The sequence below is a fragment of the Saccostrea cucullata genome, unplaced genomic scaffold (assembly GCF_032062105.1).
Source record: "Saccostrea cucullata isolate Sc308-1 unplaced genomic scaffold, CSIRO_AGI_Scuc_v1 ctg226, whole genome shotgun sequence".
Classification (NCBI taxonomy): Eukaryota; Metazoa; Mollusca; class Bivalvia; order Ostreida; family Ostreidae; genus Saccostrea; species Saccostrea cuccullata.
Genome location: NW_026931887.1, coordinates 304,264 through 323,620, shown reverse-complemented (window position 1 = coordinate 323,620; position 19,357 = coordinate 304,264). Strand labels below are relative to the sequence as shown.

Here is a 19,357-nt window from a genome sequence, read left to right as displayed (position 1 = left end):
AACTGGTACAATTGATTTTTTACGGGAAGCTTTGAGTCCTCGTAGAGCACGTCGTATCTACGATATCACATATAAATGTACAATTTATATTGATAATTCAGATATTTTAAAAATTTGATTTATTTTGACCCTTTTAAAGACCTCTCATTAAACCTTTAATCTAAACCAGGTGTCTGTTTCATTCTGACGCGAAACTTCTTTATTTGCAAAGTTGAACGACATCAAATAGGAATAAGAGATGGGTACCCCTAAGTGTAACAGACAGACGGACGGACATCCCGATAACTATAATTATACCACAAGTAGAGCTTTTCAAAAAAGCTTACCGTCTTTAGCAACAATTTTAAACAGTAAACAGATCTACACTTAACAGGCCGTATAATTCTTTTGAATTTCTTGATTTTGTATTTCTAAATTAGCTTTTTACGGGCATTAGCCCTACCACGGTTGTCGCTCGGTCATCTCAAATTGTAAAGCCTGCACGCAATAACTATCAAATTTTATTTATAATGAAATTAAAGAGACCTTTTTATTTATTGCTATAAAATATATCATGTTATTAAGAAATAATTACTGCTGATTTTGTTGTTCGTTTTGTCATTTTTTTAAGATTGGAAATCTTGCAAAATTGTTAAGTCGTACTAGATCATCAGAAAGTTATCTCCCTTGCCTTGAACAGCATTTCAACCAATGAAATAATTGAAAATTTTCTCATCATGCAATTTCTACCAATCACAAAAGAGAGGAAGTTGATTGTCCGAAGACTGTAAAAAACTTCAACTATACAATACCGTCTTCCAAGGAAGACGGTAATGATACTGCAGTACCCTCCCACTTTTCAAGCAGGGGGGGGGGGGGGGTATTATGATCGAAGAGGTATCGCGTGGTTTTTTTTTTTAATAGAAATAGCAAAATATCGAATAGGAATCGCAGGAATAACAACATATCGAATAGAAATGGTAAATTATTGAATATGGCTTACATCTTTTCGGAAAAGAATAACATCATCTAATATTAAGGTATCTCATTTTATCAAATAGGAATGATATGTTCTAGAGTTAAGATAATAAAAATTGTCGAATAGGTTTAACAAAAAAGTATAATTATGCAACGTTTTTACATGTCATAGAGAAGACTCTGTTCCAGTATTATGAAAAGCAAATTGACTGACCATATGGGAAGTTTTGTTGGAACGTGTCACGGCTTAATTTTATTTTTAGCATTTACATAGAGTGGTGAAATATCCGGTATTGACTTTCGCTTATTCTCATTGAACGTAAACAGAGACAAAAAGCCATGAGTTTACTTAAAGAAGGATACATAGATTGCCATACGCATCTTGCAGATTCGATGTTTGATCATGACATCGAAACGGTGATACAGAATGCGAGAAAATCCGGAGTAGCTGCAGCACTGGTATGTACCATAACTCCGAGGGACTTCCCTCTGGTTTTGCGGTTATGTGAGCAATATTCCGACATTCTGGTACCCTGCTTAGGTATTCATCCTGTTCAGAAAGACTGTAATGGAGAGGTGCAGTGTGTTACTCAGAAAGATTTGGATGAAGTCGTAACAGAGATAGAAAAGAATGCTGATAAAATATGTGCAGTTGGGGAGGTGGGGCTGGATTTCCAACCACGAATTACACCTGATACTAGTCACAAAGATATCCAGAGAAGTGTGCTTAAAGCCCAGGTTGAATTAGCAAATAAATTAAATCTTCCTTTAAATGTACATTCACGATCGGCAGGAAAACAAACCATAGCTGCTCTGAAAGAATTTGGAGCAAGGAGCGTTCTTTTACACGCTTTTGATGGGCGACCCAGCTCAGCAATGGAGGGAATAGCCGAGGGGTATTTCTTCTCAATCCCGCCATCAATCGTACGAACTGAACAGATGAAACTGGTGAAGCAATTGCCGATAGACAGCATGGTCCTGGAGACGGACTGCCCAGGGTTAGGTCCAGTGAAAGGAGAACGAAACGAACCTGCTAACGTACAAATATCCTGTGATTATATAGCTAAAGTAAAAGGCATGACTCCCCAGGAAGTGAAACGAATTACTTCACAGAATGCCGTAAAACTGTTCCCACGACTGAAATTGATACTAAAGTAGTGTACTCGTAATTGTATTGATTGTACGTAATGAGTATTTTAAATTAAAATGGTACAAAAAATCCGACCTTCATATTTTAAATTTTCAGCATGCCTTTAAGAATTAGAAGTCTCTATATTCAGTTTCAATTTAACAGGTGTCATTTTTTGATTTTCTCTAGATTGGAAATGCATGTTAGAAAGTATTTTATCATTATGTTATTAAATTTTTCATTATCAAAATTTATCGAAAATCGGTAAAATGTTTGCAACCTCAGTTTTCCCTCATGAAGATGAGTACATGTAAATTATTCATTGCAAATCAAATCAGGCGGTGAAAAATTCAATCTGCTCTCTCTCTCCATTCATTACGATTCTTATTTTACCTATCAATGCAAAGGAATCTGGTGTGTCTTTAAAAGTATTTTTTAAAAATAATTTTCATATTTTAAAAAAAATATATTTTTCCCGCTGAGAAAGAAATGTACCAAGTAAACTGATACAATTGATTTTCTTACGGGAAGCCCTGAGTCCCCGTAGAGCACGTCGTATCTACGATATGTACATATAAATGTACAATTTATATTGATAATTCAGATATTTTGAAAATTTGATTTATTTTGACACTTTTAAAGACCTCTTGTTAAACCTTTAATCTAAACCAGGCGTCTGTTTCATTCTGACGCAAACTTTTATTACTTTTTCTTTATTTGCACAGTTGAACGACATCAATTATAATTTATCAAGGCGCCATCTCAACAATATAAGGTGTAATTAGAACAATTTTGTCACAAGGCCCCCGTCGAATTCAATATCAAATTGCCCCAAAGAAAAAGAAACGAAACGAAAAATGTAACACAAGAGTTGGACCTGCATGGGAAAGCAAACTGCAGTAAATTAGTGAACTGTGACGACAATACGTTATTTGACAAGATGGGGGAAATGATGCTTATTGAAGCGTCCAATTACTTATTGCTGGGCTATTTGTGTGTAGATGGTTAAACTGCCGTGTCGAGCTATTTATTGCTGCAACACGGAAAGCTATGTCAAAATTAAGCTAGTATCATAGACAGCTTCTCCCTGCAGAATACATGAGGAGAAAGTCAGGTAGAGGGTCCTTGTGAAGTCCGGAGTACCTGCGAGCGGAAACCACAGCCAGGTAAGATTGTACTACAAGTACTAATTGGCCGGAGACAAGAAGGCTTGTCCACGGCCATTTTACGACTATTTCGTGTGAACTGATGGGTCCACGACTCAACGTTAAAGCGTAAAGAATACAATGCGTGACTTATTATTCCTTTTTGGGCAGATGTTGATTTTGATAAGATAAAAAAAAAATGCATACATGTGTACACATGGGTAGTGGCCTTTCCTTTTTTCTATTTTTTCAATATTAATAAAATCCCAAATTTTATGTTCTTTTCCTTTTCATTTCAAAGGAATAGTCTGAAACTGCATGTGCAAGTCAGCCTTTTAGATAACGGAGACGTAATAGAAATTATTCCTAACACAGAGTGGACTTACAGGTAAAGACAGGTGAAAGGACACTATAGGTTCTGATTTCTCTCAAGATACTTCTCACCTTTACCTTATAGCTGGGATTGTTCTCTATTGAGCCTTTATTTACTTTTCTTATTACTTACAGTCGCAAGGGAATTAGAAATCAATTTATAATGGCAAATCTGACGGTTAGGAATTTAATTGGATTAAGGACTGTTTTTATATCAGTGTAACATACTAAGTAAACACTTAGCACTTGTGAAGCTTTAACAGATAAATCTCAGAGACTTTACCCACAAAGACCAAATCTTAGACTTACTGACCGCTAACAAAAACCTAGATTCCAACAGATAGAATTTTCCTTTATTTTCTATGATTAAATTAAATCTTTTTTATATAAATGTACACGGATTGTAATGCTACCCGTGATAACAATGGCTCCCTGCCACGACCTGTTGATATCGATTTGTCTGATTTACGGTTAAAGCTTCCATCGTTATTGTGCCCTTGTAATAATGACAATATTCTCTGCTACAATGGCTGCAGTTAGGGCATTCAAATTTTTCTTACAGAAGGAATATTGTTTCCTTGTGTAGCTAATATACCGGTTGTTACTCGTTCTGGAGAGAGGATTGAGAATAATGCTGTGCACACACAAAGACCGAGGATGTAGCACTAAATAATCGAAAATCGATCTCAGATCCGTATGTATTCACTTCATTATCAATCGCTGTTCCTCAAATTTCAGGTAACTGATAACGATTTCGTAATTGATTTGTTGTGATGATTCGTTAAAGTTCTGTTTTATTCGATGATGTTAAGGCATCCATTTCTTAAGCTGATATCATGTGTTTACCCATATTATAAGCACAAAATGTATAATTCATCAGTGATTATTGACCAAATCTAATTGAAATTCAAGCGTACTGTATTTTGCAAAAGCCCCCGTTGTGCATGTTAAATCAAACTGTGTAGCTTCTTTAATTCAAGGACACTGAATCTTCATAGGATATCAGTGTGTGATCTTCTGTCAGATTGTTAGACAGTGTACACAGAATTTCTTTTTGTATGCAAGATAAACCTGTCACTTTAACGTTCAGATGACAGTAGAAGGTCCTACTCGAAAGTTTACACATATCTGCTTTATCCTAACTTTTCATTTTAACTTTAATATAGGATTTTTTAAGCTTGTCCTTGATAAGGATGTGTGTCCAAATCAAAGTCATTTCCTTAGGAATCGGTTTATTTCCTCCATCGACATTCTTTGACACCCCTCTTCATTGACAGACATTATAAATAATTAATTATACTCTGAAATAAAAAAAAACGTGTTATGCTAAAGTTTCGCATTATATAAAACGTTTTTATGACTGAGCTGTTGTACTACATGTATATCACTCAGACTAACGAGACCAGAACAGTGTGCCAGTGGCAGGGACCATGACCGACTGAAAAATAATTTGTCAAACACTTACTTGATACAGTAAACTAGCCTATCATTTATATACACATTATGCACGTCAGAATTATAAGATTTACCTTTTACTGAAAAGAGGGTTTGTCTAAGATGATAATGGCAAACCATTTGGCCTATTTTTTATGGTCATAAATTATTCGCTTCGTTTTGGGACGGAATGACGTTTATGCATATTAAGGCCCAAACCTTGATGTGCAACACTAACTAGCGTGTATAATTAAAGATCAGTCACACAAAAAAGGAATTAATAAACATCCCCGAGCAATCAAAATTTAAATGACTGTCCGTGATTTAAATGATATACAGCGTTGGAGCTGGATCTTTTCTGTCAAGTTCCCCGAGGTTTTTTCTTTGGCTTTTAATCCCTGCTCGCTTCTTTACCCTCCTGTTGGGGGTGGTCCCACTGGCCAGTATTCCGCGGGTCTTGTTTACACAGAACTGTTATCACTCGTATATGGGACGTGAAGAGGATATAATTTGAACTGAATGATATTTATTTTCGGTGCTTGGAGTATGCGATATCTAAGGATTAGTTGTTAGTGTGGTAGAGTTTTGAATGCGATGTGTGCCCCCTCACTCTCTCGGGTCCTTCAGTTTCTCTGTGCTTCGGATTCTAGAAATACCCCCATCCCTTTGTATCAGGACCGGAAGCGATGGGACTCGGAAGATACCCTTTAGTAAGTGTTTGGCAGAACTCAAAGCGTTGGTTTTAAAATGTCACTCAGACCACATATTTTGTTAGAAGACCTTTTAGTTGATTAATGGATTCAATTCCATGATAACATTTTAACGTAATTTGTTACTGTGGCTTTTCCTAGAAGACCCCATTGAACTTTATAAATTTATCTGACTTATTACTTCACGGAATTTTTATTCAGAAATTGAAAAGTTTTGTACCTTGAGTAAAATCTAGATCATTATACTTGTAACAATGTGATGTTTAAATTAGTGATCGTATGTTTGCAAAGCACACCGAAAGTAGCAAATTTGAAATGCCTTTGAAATCAATATTTGTCTTTGCCCACAAAGGAACTGTTTGAATCTGTAATACACTGAATGATTCTGTGTACACAGTCATTTGGTAGAAGAGTATTTGCCCGGGGCTTGAATCACTGAAGGCTCGAGCAGTGGTGGTCCCCGTGGTTTACTTATTTTGGCTTGCTCAGTCAGTTACATCCTTAAGAGCAATAAAACCTCGCCAAGACATAATAGATCCAGAATTTTTTGTTTATAACTTATTTATGGATGCATGAACACTCATTTGATGGATGTACACACATTTCGTAAGAAGAAGTCCATTCTCTGAAAATCATTTTATCATTTTATTCCCTTCTTTCAATAAATAGGTTATTTTCAAAAACTTTTTTTTAATTAAATACTTATAAAAGGGAGCCCTTATTGCTGTTTGACATCAGCCCTGGATAAAATTTCAGGATTGGTGGGCGAAAATTTCCAATGGAAGAATAATAGTTTTTATCTTGTTTATTCAGGGTTTAAAGGACGGAAGATGACCCAAAGCCCTGTTTGACAAATTTGAACTCTAATCTGCCAGTTTTTGAGAGAGTCTTTAATTTAAAATGACAGAGATTCCTCTTCATTAAAAGTTTGGTGTGATTCACTAGAACGATGAATAGAGATCCCCGGATCAATCGCATTCCTCCAGTTAAACCAGCACTTAATCTCAGCTTGCCAGTTGGAACAATTAAATCTCCGTTTTTTATCAAGATGTGAGAAGCGTAATTCAAACTATGTTTGAGGAAAAAATATAAATCTTAAAACGGCGAATTCGAAAGAATGAGTAATTACGTGGTTGTGCAGTCATTTAAACTCTGATAATTTATCAAGTTTACTCACATGTCAATTCATTTTGTTGATCAAGGCTTCTTTTGGAAGTCTCGTGAATTGCTTTTTCTAAAATTGATATATATCGCGTGCAAAGTTTTAATGCATTTCCTATGTACAAAAGATCGAGAAGGGTACGATTTATTTCGGATGTATTGATTTCTATAAAAAGAAAGTTTGTAAAAGAAATTTCTCTAAAGAGTACAAATTCCAATTCTACTGAACACGAATTTGGCCTCAGAAAGGTTTTAATTTGAAAGTGACACACACGTCTTGTTTAATTGAAATTAGAAGTATTTGTACACATCTAATACGTATACAAATAAGATATGCTTATAGGCAATATGATTACGCATCAGCGTAATAGTTAAATTTTTTTAAGCAGCACTAAACGAGATACGAAACAAACAAAAATGCCTGTTTAAGGTGAATTGGCCTTTTAAAAAGAGAGGTAACTCTCACTGGGATATCCCTGCAATGCTTAAATAGTATGTATCAATTATAAATAAGACGTCTTTTGCGAAAAGAGTAAACTTGGTGACCTCGCACGGCAGCCAAAATCGAAACTGTGATGAGATTTTAGCTGTGTATTTTACACTATTTTCTGCAAGTTACAATATCTACTTTTATAACAGACCAATACTGCAAATGATATTCTGTAAAACTGGGCTGTTACACCAAAAATACATAGTTTTGCTCACCTAAAGCAGAAGCGTTTTCACATAAAACCAATAATCATTGCATCATTTTCCAGCTTGTTGCACACATCAATGTCCAGTCGGAGCTCCTTGGCAGTCACCAGCAGTATGGAGACATTATTTCAGCAATCTCTACACGAAGGCAATGTGAACCAGTACTACACACCCGAGGATAATCCGGAGGCCATGTTCGGTTAGAATTTAGTCAGATTCATCCAGATCAAAAACATCAAAAATACCAATTTTAGGAACATTTAATGAAATACTTCAAAATTATATATAGCTGATAAAATATTTTGACATATCAAGGTTATTCGAAGTATAGCAAAATGTTCATGTGTATGGAAGAAATTAATTCTTTACTGAACATCCCCAATCACTTTATATTTTATTTTCCAGACATGTTGACGATACAGACAATCAGAGACCGCTATCAAGACATCGAGGAAGAGGATACGACCTCAGACATAACTACGATGAATGGACAAGACTTCGATAACTTTGTACGGGAATTTACTATCGATGATAGTATCTCGGAGTGTTTTGCCTCTGCTGATCTTCCGGAGCAGACGATAGAGGAGATCACGGAATCAGTCGACCCATCCGAAACAAATTCCCAAGGTCGTCAGAGCAAATTGAAAAAGAAACATAGAACAATTCAAGAGGAGTCTGTTCTCAGTGACGAAGACTCGAAATCCAGTGATTCTAAGCGATCTAAACTTACGAGCATTTCAAATTTATTTGGAAAGAAGCACAAGAATAAGGAAGGTTACAAAGTGTTGAAACAGAGCGTACCCCAGGAGAAAGGTAAACATATCACGGATTCTATCATTGACGCTTGTGAAAATATTACTAAATCTTATGAGCAGAATGTTTCTCAAAATACCAGTTCAGCATCGACATCAAAAGGATGTAAACACAAAAGCAAGAAAACTAGTGAAAGTGATTTTGACAATATCGAGAACCAACACTCTGGTAGCGATTTACAAAATGCTCTCAACTTACGAAAACTTCCACCTGTTCCTAAAGTTAAGAATGGAAATGCCCGCGATGATATTTGGAATGGAAAACAGAGACACGAAAAACCGGAGATGACATCAAATGGAAGCTTGCTTCGCTCAAGCGATGTCAAGGCATTGCTTTCTTTAAATGATCAACAACTTGTAAGTACTTCATTTAAATTCATTAGAATAATTGCTGGCTTTTCTAGAAATCTTAAAACATTCCAAAATGAAAACTAGAACCTTTACTAAGAACCATTTTTTTCTCCCAGATCGAGAAACTGGGAGTGATATCAAGTGATGGTTCACAAACAATTCTAAGGAAAACGGTTTCAACTCGAGATGTTACTGGTATGACTCTTCTACAACTTTGTGTACTAAATGATCGAACGAATGTCGTGGACTTCATTCTAGAAGCAGACCCCACTCTACTTGATGCTAACATCATGGTTTTTGCCGTCAAGGTACTGAGTAGTTTAAAATTGTATAAAGAGTCTTAAATTCAATGAATCAAACCTGTAACAGTGTAATTTTTGGGTATAAGGATGGTATTAAAAGATTGGCTGATAAGGTGAAAATAAGCGGTGTAAACATATAGGTAACATTTTCCTCCATAGCATGGCAAGACAGAATGTGTACGTGATCTACTTGAAAGGAGAAGTATGGATGGAACTCTGAACCCGGAACTTATTGGAGAACTACTGGCTCTCTGCTCCAAGAATGGCCAGGTTTGTATTGTAAAACAAACATTCCTAAAACATACCCAAACCTTGAAAGATTAGCTATTTTCATTGTTAATGGCATTCCTCACTTTGTCTAGGCTGATGTTTTGGAGACCGTTATTCCGTACCTTGAGACAGATCCACCTTCCTGTCTACCTTGTGACCAATACGGAAATACAGCAGCCCACCTGGCGGCCCAGGAGGGACACCTTCATTGCTTACAGGTAAAAGAAAGGTAACACCATCAAAAGGACTGTACTTTACGACCATGCATGTTTATTTTTCTATAGCTGCTTTCTGTATCTGCAGATTCTTCTAGATAATGGATTCGATGTTTGGACAATTAATGATCAGAATGAAAGTGCACTTGGACTAGCGCTGAAAAACGGGCACCTGTCTGTTTATAAACATCTCCTGTTGTACCAGACGTGCCAGTGTCTACTGACAGAGGCGACTAAACATAAAATCGCTAATTTGAGGTACAGTATTCTAACGTTGCAAATATTATCAAAAAGCTACCAAAGGCTTTCGTCGAACGATAGTATATAAACCAAATTTGGAAAAAATGGTCTTAAAGAAATATCGTAGCATACTAAGTACATGTTTATGGGTTGATTAACACAGTTTTGGACAATATGATGAAGCATCTGCTAATTCCTCTTTTTTCAGGTTCAGTGCACAAAGAACGGCAAACCATGGAACTCTAGACCAGGTACGTATTATTTCCTATAATCAGAAACACTTGCAAAATGCTGTGTTTCTAGAAATTCCTTTTACACCTTGCATTACTCATGTTTATTCACATATATCTATATTTTTAGCTAGAACAACAACTGGCAAAGTATCAGATACAATTTAATGAGGTTATGCGCAATATGATTGATGCACAAGAGACGATTTTACAGACAGTAGACAACTTATACAAGGACATGAAACGTTTGATACAGAAAGTGGATGATCCAAACGGTTCTGAAAAGCTCAAGTAAGTTGGAAATTATTCATTTGGGAAAAAAGCTACAATTTGAGCGATAATTATAAGAAATGAAAGACTATATCTGTGAATTTAGATTAAAATTAGAGAAACTGAAAGCAGAGGCCGATCAGCTTCAGGATCTGTTTGACTTTTCACCTCTGGCGAACACTAATGATGTATTGACAAAAGTCTTGTTGGAGTTCAGGAAAGTTGTCCTCAGAACTGAGGAGGAGGACACGATATCCAGCTCCTCTGTCAACATGCCACCAGACACAAAGGAACTCCTCAGGTAAACTTTTGACAATACTTTAAATTTATAAAGCAATTCATTTTAGTGATATTCAGAGAAATTTTTTAGTCAATAACAAATGTACCTTTGTTGATTTTTAGCTCGGTACTTCGAAATTCTGCTACAATATGTGGTCAAAATAGTCAGGTGAATATTGAGCAGATTCTTAACTCTCAGGTGCAAAATTTATTACAAATGTTATCGGATAGTAACCGACCAGTATCAAAAAGTACCAGCACAGCATCCTCACGATCTGGTAACCATAGATACCAATTCACTCAGCCTGTTTACCAAAATCCTAAACTGGAACTATTACTTAAAAACAGCAAGGAAAAAAATGAACACAAAGAAGAACCAAATCATAACATTAATTCAGGTTCTAGCATAATACCTGTAAATGGAAATTCAGTGCATCAATCCCCTTATCCTCCCGGAGGAAATGTTAACGAAGAGCTGGATCTACCTGTACTTGACAGCCCTAGTGTAACCGATTCTGTTTGCTCTACTGTTGTGACCTCAGGAATAATGGGAACCGAAAAAACTGACTGGACCTCTAGACTTGGCACTATTACTTGTGATACCAGTGACACAGAATCTGATTGGTGGGATGCGTCACGTGACAAGTCTCGGAGTGGATACACTGAGTCACGTGATGATGATGAGGAGGAAGATGACGATATAGATTTTGTCACTAGCATTCGTTTAAATTTAGAAAATGAGGACTTATCTGATGATATGTTACGGGAACATCGACTTGCTAAGCATTTACAATCAATTGAAAAGTTAAAACACAGTAAAGGGGAATTCGTTGAAAGAGTTATTTCAGCCAGTGGGCAAAGAGTCGGTAGATGGTTAGACTCGTCCTGTATGGATCAAGTAAAAAAGGGAAATCCCGATAATGGTAAAAGTTCCAAGAAAAGCAAGAAACAAGGCATACAGCTATTTAATCCTGAACCACAGCATGAAGTGGATTCTCTTCCGCCTACTACTGATAACAGGAGAAGGAGATGGGATGAAATGTCAATCACGGTCAGTATGCAATAATTTACTGTGAATTTTATGAAGATTTTTTTTCAATGATTTTCTGTGTATTTTATGAAGATTTAAAAAAAAAAAAATTATGCTTATTGTGAAGGTATTCATATTCAAAGATTTGACACATTTTTCAGGATGGAGAAGATAGTAAAGGAAACCCGCGACCTTGGTTTGTAGTTCTTTACTGTATTTTGACAATACAAACAGGATTAGATTTATTAAAACATATGGTACATGTAGCAAAAATGCTTATTGGAAAGAGATGGTAGCAAGAGTAATGTTTACTGGATGAAAACGTTTAATTTAACATTTTCTTGTATCAATTTGCAATACTAATTAAAAGAGACAGTTTTACTCATAATAAAATAGAATGAAATTAAAAATGCAAGAAGAGAACTAGAAAGATAAGAAAAACCAGAGAAGTAATTTCTAAAATTTATTGACTAATACACTGAGGAGATGTAAATATGAGGTAGTATTAATTAGTAAGAGACAGTATTGTTTGATTGATAGGTATGAAATGTCAGATGACGAAGAGAGTGTGGTCCAAGTATGGAAGTCAGATGATGAAGATAACCAGTCACCGGTTTACAGGATTTAAAACAATAGCCAGTCACCGGTTTACAGGATATCAAACAAAAGCCAGTCACCGGTTTACAGGATAATAAACACTAGCAAGTCACCGGTTTACAGGATTTAAAACGTCATCTAAAAGATAGAGGATGAAATCTTAGTCATAATGTTACACATGAATAACACAGTTACTGAGATACAGATTCATGTTTTAAAAATCAAACATGATAGAAAAAAAAAATAAAATCTAAAGGATATTAAATAATCATAACTCTCCATGTTCTAAAACATTTCCAATAAAAGTATAAAATGTATTAAATTTTTAATTTTGATAAAGAATTGTTTCAAGTGCCATATTCAAGATGCTAAATACAGATGAAAACTGCATGTTGTATAATGAACTTTTAAACAAAACCTACTAGTATTATGTTGAAATGTGATATACATTCCCACATGTTCTTATATATCAAAATGTTTTGCATTAAATCGATATTTATATATGCGCAAAATTTTTATTAAAAATAATTATTTTAAAATGGCACGTCCATCTCATTGATATATTTAAAAATATTTTCAAAATCAGTTTGCAGGGAAAGCATTAAATTAGTGAGGTCCTTGGAAAGGTCATAAATATTGATTTCTATTCAAAAAATCTTGAGAGTTTTTGTTTCGCCCACCCAACACAATATATATATATATATATATATATATATATATATATATATATATATATATATATATATATATATATATATATATACAAATCAATGAAATGTATGCATAAGAAATACCTCTGATATAAAACACAACTTATGTTGAAATGTGATACATTCTTGATATTTATATATTTGTTATTAAAAATCATAAAAAATGAAACAAATATTTCAGTTTGCACGGTAAGCACTAAAGCGGGTTATACTGAAATATTGATTATCATAACGCATTCTTTTGAGTCACATAACACTAAGTAATATACATTGAAAAATTACAAAAATATATATACTGGAAGCAAAGCACACACGGGAGTTAAAAAAAACAGAGTTAGATTCAGGTGTCATGAAGGAGTAAACATCCCCTGTCAACCAGTCACACCCACCGTGCTCTTGTTGTCATGATCGGCAAACAGAAAAATAAGTAGACAATGCAGTATACATAAATGACGGCCTGATAATTATTTTATAGTATATAATTCAGCATTCGACTTGATAATAGATTACATTTACTGACAAGATCATTGTATAAACAAACAAAAAAAAAACTTTTCAAAAAATCGACTTCAAAACGAATTTTTCAATATCTGTAATATCAAAAGCAACAAGTTGTTTTTATAAATTTTGTCAATATATTGCCTCCAGTCAGAAATTGTTTTTATAAATTGCATAGAACTTGTTCTTGCATGTTGAATATGCTGGGAGTCATATCTCCACTGAAGTTTGGACCTTTTTGTTTTAAGTTCACTGAGAAATATCGAGTGTAAATATGAATAGAAGTAACTATTGTAAGTTGACAATACTTTTTTGATGCATCTTAATTAATGTCAAGTCAAAATCAACAACAATCAACAACATCGATCGACCAATCAGCAATGTTTTTTTTTTGTTAAATTGACGATATCTGTTTTCGGAATATATTTTAACTCTTTACTGTAGGGAATGAAAAACGCAAGTATACAACGATCACATGCAATTCTAGGAATAGATATGGTGTCATCAAATATCTTAAGTTATGTGGAATCTATATATTTAAGATGTTAACTTGCGCTATCTTAAGTTATGTGGAATCTATATTAAAGATGCAGACTTGCACTTTAAATAAACTGTGCGTTGTCAAAATTCGAGTTCACATGAAGAAAACAATCCTTTCTTTTGACAGTACCGGTTTATGAGGTTTATGAGGAGAGTAGCTTATCAAAAACCCTTGGCTACCGAAGATGGTCTGCTAATAACAGGGCACAAATGGTACCATAGATATCCGACAGGTTACATCAACAGTTTATGTGTTTTATTTGAATTTTACTGACACATGAAGCGCATGCAGATTAGGGTAGGAAAGGAAATAGCTCTGGGATATTCTGGAATATAAAACATGTACAATAGGATTAAATTTTTGGGGATTTTATTTTCATAAAGCGCATGTAGATTACAAAGGGAACAGCTAGTCATATAAAACATGTATTTCAGGAAGGGAATTCTCACAGACACAAGCATTTACATACGTTAGAAGTACACATGTTTAAAAACTGAAGTTATGTACATGTATCTTACTTCTGTGTACTAAGCGGAAAAAGACCTAAAACATTTTTATAATTGAAAAAAACTTTTTTGTCTACTGCTATCTTAAACGATTTTAGAAAGAAGTCTAAAACATAAAATATTTGTAATGGAATAAAAGCAAGCATTATATCCAGACTTACAAAGCAATATTTAAGCCAAAAGCTTAAACTAATTATACAAGACATTTACGTTTGAATCTAAAATGTAACAAATGCAAACATCCGACAATACTTTCCAATTACAATGCTGTTTTATGTCCAAATGAAATTAGTATATATTATACTGGAAGCTAAGACAAAGTTACAAATCCGTCAATATATGCAATTAATGCATTAAATCCTTACAAATACCCATCATCTTCCCCAAAGGAAATGCATCCAAATTTTGGCACTTAAAATGCAGATAACAAATACAATTTAGTAATAAAAATGTTGATATTGAGGACACAAGGACGAATCTGCATTGCATAAACAAATTCATGAAATGCATTCAATCGGTAAATCTTAAATAGAAAAATAATGTTCACATTCTTAAATAAATATAAATAAAATACACCGTACTTCACATCAATAAATATATGAATAATATATATATATTCTACATATGATCCAAAATAGGAAGCTGAAGCTAAATACCAAGACCATGGAATAAATATGTATTGTAAGCATGAAAATGGATTCTTTAACAATTTTCCTTGCAAAATTAATCCATTTCTTTTTTTGTTTTGGCATTCCGAAATGCAGGTAACAAAAGAATGTTTTTACATTAACAGTAAGAGGAAAACAATTACATTAATAAAATTGAAGTATTTACAGTCTTTCGAAATAAGTAGTGTTACAAAAATTCTATGGTTACAATGAAAACATGATATTACATAAAAATAAGTAACCTGACTAAAAATGTTTTTAAAAATTCTATCTTGCTATAGTTGTGTGTTTTCTATGTAATTTTTACTAAAAGTATTATTATGAATCCTTTTCGATCTATTAAATAGTGGAAATGTATCAATATATGTATTACCATTTTCGATTTCCTTATTTGGTCGAGGCCCTTTATTAACTTGACTGTATATTGGGGGTTCATTTTGAATGCCAGGTGCATTTGAACTATTAGAGCTATTCATTATTTCATGCGAGGCACCGTTACTGACGACATCCTCACTCAAAAGGACCGATGTTCTAGAATGACTTGTTGTGCTGTCACTGTCTGTAATCCTACCGCCGCTGCTGTTATACGTCGATGGATATGTTGGATTTGAATTATTCATCATTTCAAAGTCATTTTGATGTCGCTGTTTGCCACTACCAAAAGAATTTCTGCATCAAAACAAAAATCTACCTTGCATTTGTCATTTACAACAATTTAAGCACATGTTAATTATGTAAAAAGTATTTAATGACCTATACATGTGTACTTAAAAAAAAACTGAAGTACTTATATATTATATGTCTTACCGAAATTTCCTGCGCTTGATGTAAATAGCAGCTATCACTACAATAAGTGAAACAAATAGGACAGCCACGCCAATTCCAACATATATTTCCACGTGATCTGCTGTAATAGTTCATACAAATAAAAAAATGTATGAAACATGTATTACAATTGCTATTACATAGTTTCAGCAAAATATTTTTTTTTTTGAAAAATATACTGAAACTATCAAATTAATTACTTAAGGTAGGATACTTCTCTGGTTTCCGAGTAGATGAAATATTCAATGTATATTTGCTTATATGTCTTGTATATTTAGGTGAAAGAGATTTAAAAAACCATATTTTTCTTTCTTTTCACAAAAGTACAACTTTAAATAGAAATGGTAAATTGTGTTCGAAAACTAGCAGGGACTATATTTTTGGCGGAATGGTGGCGTATGAAAATATCTTTTTTTCTGCCTCTCAAAATTATTATAGAACAAAGAATTTAGATATAATTTTTACACAATCAAAGACTTCAAGATTTTTTCAAATGTTAGCCAAATTAATAATAAGGAACTAAAGTTTTAAAATATATCAAATAAATATGATTTTCCAAACAAACTACGATTATGCTAGCTTTTAAAAGCTTTCAATCTAAGTACAGATATGAGCCAAAAATCCATAGAAAGTGTTTTTACTCTCTTAGTAAACGGTCAAAACTTTTGTTTTTGTATCATTTTGTATCTCTATATGACTTCTTTACCATATTTGATAATAGAAAAATTTAAATATAGGGTGCATATAAAAATAACTTAAATATCCTAAATATTTAAGAAAAACAAAGAAAACTCGGATTAGCCAAAATCCATTTTTGTGAAACTATTTGTGTCAATTTGGTAATATCATCTTATAGACCCTATATGGTAATATCTTTTTATGCAAAAAGAAAAGATTTAATCTTTTGAAATAGAAGGCCCAATTGCATGATTGAATGCAGTTATTTTTATTCTTTTGTTAAGGGAAAAGGTAATAGCCTTCACCTGATCTTGACTCTGATATAAAACGGTCAAAACTAATCTAACTGATACCATCACTTAGTAATATTGTCTTCTTAATTCTGTGAAAATTTCATTAATTCTTAAATACAAGAAATACAGTTTTGTGTGAGAAGAATCCTACCCTAAAGAAAGAATCTTGATTTATCTATTTTATGTTTACTTGTAACGATTTTTTTTTTAAAAAAAGTAAGTTAAATTAAAGCTCTTTTTAAAATAGCAAAAAAATTGTGACAGACCTGAGCTATTTGATTGTGATGCCTCCGTTTTCGTCTGATCACTTTTATTATTGTTAATTGTAGTGTTGGTAATCGTGGAGATTATGCCTTTGGTGGTTTCTATGACAAAAAAGCATATTAATTTCACTCGAACGTGATCAGTGTATCGTTTATTTCCCTTGTGGCGGTTTATTTCAAACAACCGAACTCATTCTTAAAAGTTTTGGAAGGATTTTTTTTTACAGTGCATAATAAAATGAGACAAATGCAACCCTTTTATGGTGAGATTTGTGAAGTCTTGGAAGGAATGTTTGGGAAAGCATGATTAAATGAAAATGCAACTTATTTATATGTAAAAATTTGTTGTTGTTTTTTTTTGTGAATAATCAAACTTTTTTTTCAAAATAGGGATACTATGTTGGGATAGCAAATTTTCCTTTTCATAACGACGACTTCCAATAATAAAAATAAATGAATTATAATATATACGTATATTAAAAAGCTCAATGGAAGGCAATAATATGTAAATATGTGTACAGCATTAATTTGAAAATTTTAATGATTTTTAAGTACAGAGTGTATAGAAATATATCATGAGATTATATCTTGTATACCTCTAAGTAAATTTTTCTAGGAGAACTTACAACTGAATTTTCTCCTTTTACAAAAGCAAAGAAAGGGCACATGGACATATATGGAGACACAATAGAGACACAACGCATAAAAAGAAATCTTGTTCATTTAAAAAAAAAAACTACTTTAAAGTAGCGTATCTTTTCCTCTATCTTAATAAGGACATAAATCTTTTCCATATCAATTGCAATCAAATGAAAAACCACAAAACTGGAATTAGATAATAGCAGTTCTGAGAGATCAGTAGAGAGAAAATAATTATAATGAATTGGCATGAGATCGTAACAGAACAGATATACCTGTCATTGAAGGAAAAACAAATGTACACAACATTATGCACAAATATGCCAAACAGTCATAAACACGTCCAAAGATAAGCATACTGCAGTATAGCGTTCTGTTACATTGTATTGTATTTTTTTATGTAAAGGTAAATGCTCTATGTTGTAGATATGTTACAGTAAATATGTGAAATCAGGAATTTCATGTATTTCCTAAACCATTCAGGAAATATATGTATTTACTGGCCATTTTAGGAAATACGTGTAATTACTGAATTGCTAGGAAATTCATGTATTTTCTGAAAATTTTAGCCAATTTTACACGTTTTTACTGAACTAAGCTGGATGAATATTTTATACATATCCTGTAAAAAATTCCGTACGTATACAAATACTAAAATTCTTTTTTATTTTTTTAAAGCAGCATTTGATAAGAACTTTCTACAAATCTGACGTTATCCATTAATTTAAACTGCTAATGTTTAATAGATTCCCTGATATCCAAATACATTTGTAAAGAAGGTATTAATTTGGAGCTTTAACATCAGTGTGATGTATTTGAACTAGTTTATACATAATTTTTATTCTAAAATTTATCAAAAATGTACGATTCTTAAATGTTGATATACTCGGTACTTCTATTTATTTGAGTTTTACATCTTTACAATTATGGTAACATAGATATGTTTTGCAATTTTTAGTTAATTCAAATTTATTAAGCAAAAATTCTATTTTGAACAATTAAAATATGAGGGTGGAAAATTCCTTTTAGTAAAGCTTCATCTTGAATTACTGACTTCTTCAATATCGTTCAATAATGTGTATTTTACAAGATTTTTTGTTGCATTTTTTAGGACACCGTATAAGAATTGTTTTATTTGCAAATAAGATGCTTTAGAGTTTTTAATTTATTGTTAATAATTGTAGCATTAACTGTATGAATATCTACTAATAAAAAATGCCAGTAAGCGATTTTAGTTTTCTAGATTAAATAACTGAAAGTTAGTGAAAGTATGTTGTGATATAGAAAACGCATTCCAAACAATGAAAGCAGAATGTCGTTAAGTTTTTTGGATTAATATTTACAAATAATGCAATTTTTAAAATTCGTAAGTAATTAAAAATATTATTTATTCACGTATGATAATTATGCTAACTGATATCAACATTGAATGCACTGTGCATCTATTTATATCTTATGATTCATATTTAAAATTATCCCGCCAAAATGCAGTCAGTAAATATGTGTAAAAAGTATTGAAAAGTTCAGTAAATACGT

At 33.0% G+C, this 19,357-nt stretch overlaps 2 protein-coding genes across 4 annotated transcripts; both read left to right on the top strand.

The window, feature by feature from the left end:
* Nucleotides 1-1,175: 1,175 nt before the first annotated feature.
* On the top strand, nucleotides 1,176-2,147 carry LOC134233948 (putative deoxyribonuclease TATDN3). The gene has a single exon (XM_062716006.1). The coding sequence runs from the start codon at nucleotides 1,297-1,299 to the stop codon at nucleotides 2,113-2,115; it is 819 nt and encodes a 272-aa protein (XP_062571990.1). The 5' UTR covers nucleotides 1,176-1,296; the 3' UTR covers nucleotides 2,116-2,147.
* A 596-nt stretch (nucleotides 2,148-2,743) lies between these two features.
* LOC134233924 (uncharacterized) lies at nucleotides 2,744-12,643 on the top strand. Of its 3 annotated transcripts, XM_062715982.1 has the most exons (14): nucleotides 2,744-3,252; nucleotides 4,190-4,297; nucleotides 7,667-7,803; nucleotides 8,010-8,773; nucleotides 8,884-9,075; nucleotides 9,229-9,339; nucleotides 9,432-9,557; nucleotides 9,643-9,812; nucleotides 10,003-10,045; nucleotides 10,155-10,315; nucleotides 10,401-10,595; nucleotides 10,697-11,624; nucleotides 11,765-11,799; nucleotides 12,144-12,643. In XM_062715982.1, the coding sequence occupies exons 3-14, from the start codon at nucleotides 7,683-7,685 to the stop codon at nucleotides 12,229-12,231; spliced, it is 2,934 nt and encodes a 977-aa protein (XP_062571966.1). In that variant the 5' UTR covers nucleotides 2,744-3,252; nucleotides 4,190-4,297; nucleotides 7,667-7,682; the 3' UTR covers nucleotides 12,232-12,643. The 3 variants fall into 3 exon arrangements, with proteins under 3 accessions (XP_062571966.1, XP_062571965.1, XP_062571964.1); XM_062715981.1 differs by lacking the exon at nucleotides 4,190-4,297; XM_062715980.1 differs by lacking the exons at nucleotides 2,744-3,252; nucleotides 4,190-4,297 and adding an exon at nucleotides 5,097-5,747.
* Nucleotides 12,644-19,357: the final 6,714 nt, after the last annotated feature.

Coding starts and splice junctions, on each gene's coding strand:
- LOC134233924 (XM_062715980.1), top strand. CDS start 5,632: ATGTGTGCCCCCTCACTCTCTCGGGTCCTTCAGTTTCTCTGTGCTTCG. Junction 9,340..9,431: donor TCTGCTCCAAGAATGGCCAG/GTTTGTATTGTA, acceptor CACTTTGTCTAG/GCTGATGTTTTGGAGACCGT. Junction 10,596..10,696: donor GACACAAAGGAACTCCTCAG/GTAAACTTTTGA, acceptor GTTGATTTTTAG/CTCGGTACTTCGAAATTCTG.
- LOC134233948 (XM_062716006.1), top strand. CDS start 1,297: ATGAGTTTACTTAAAGAAGGATACATAGATTGCCATACGCATCTTGCA.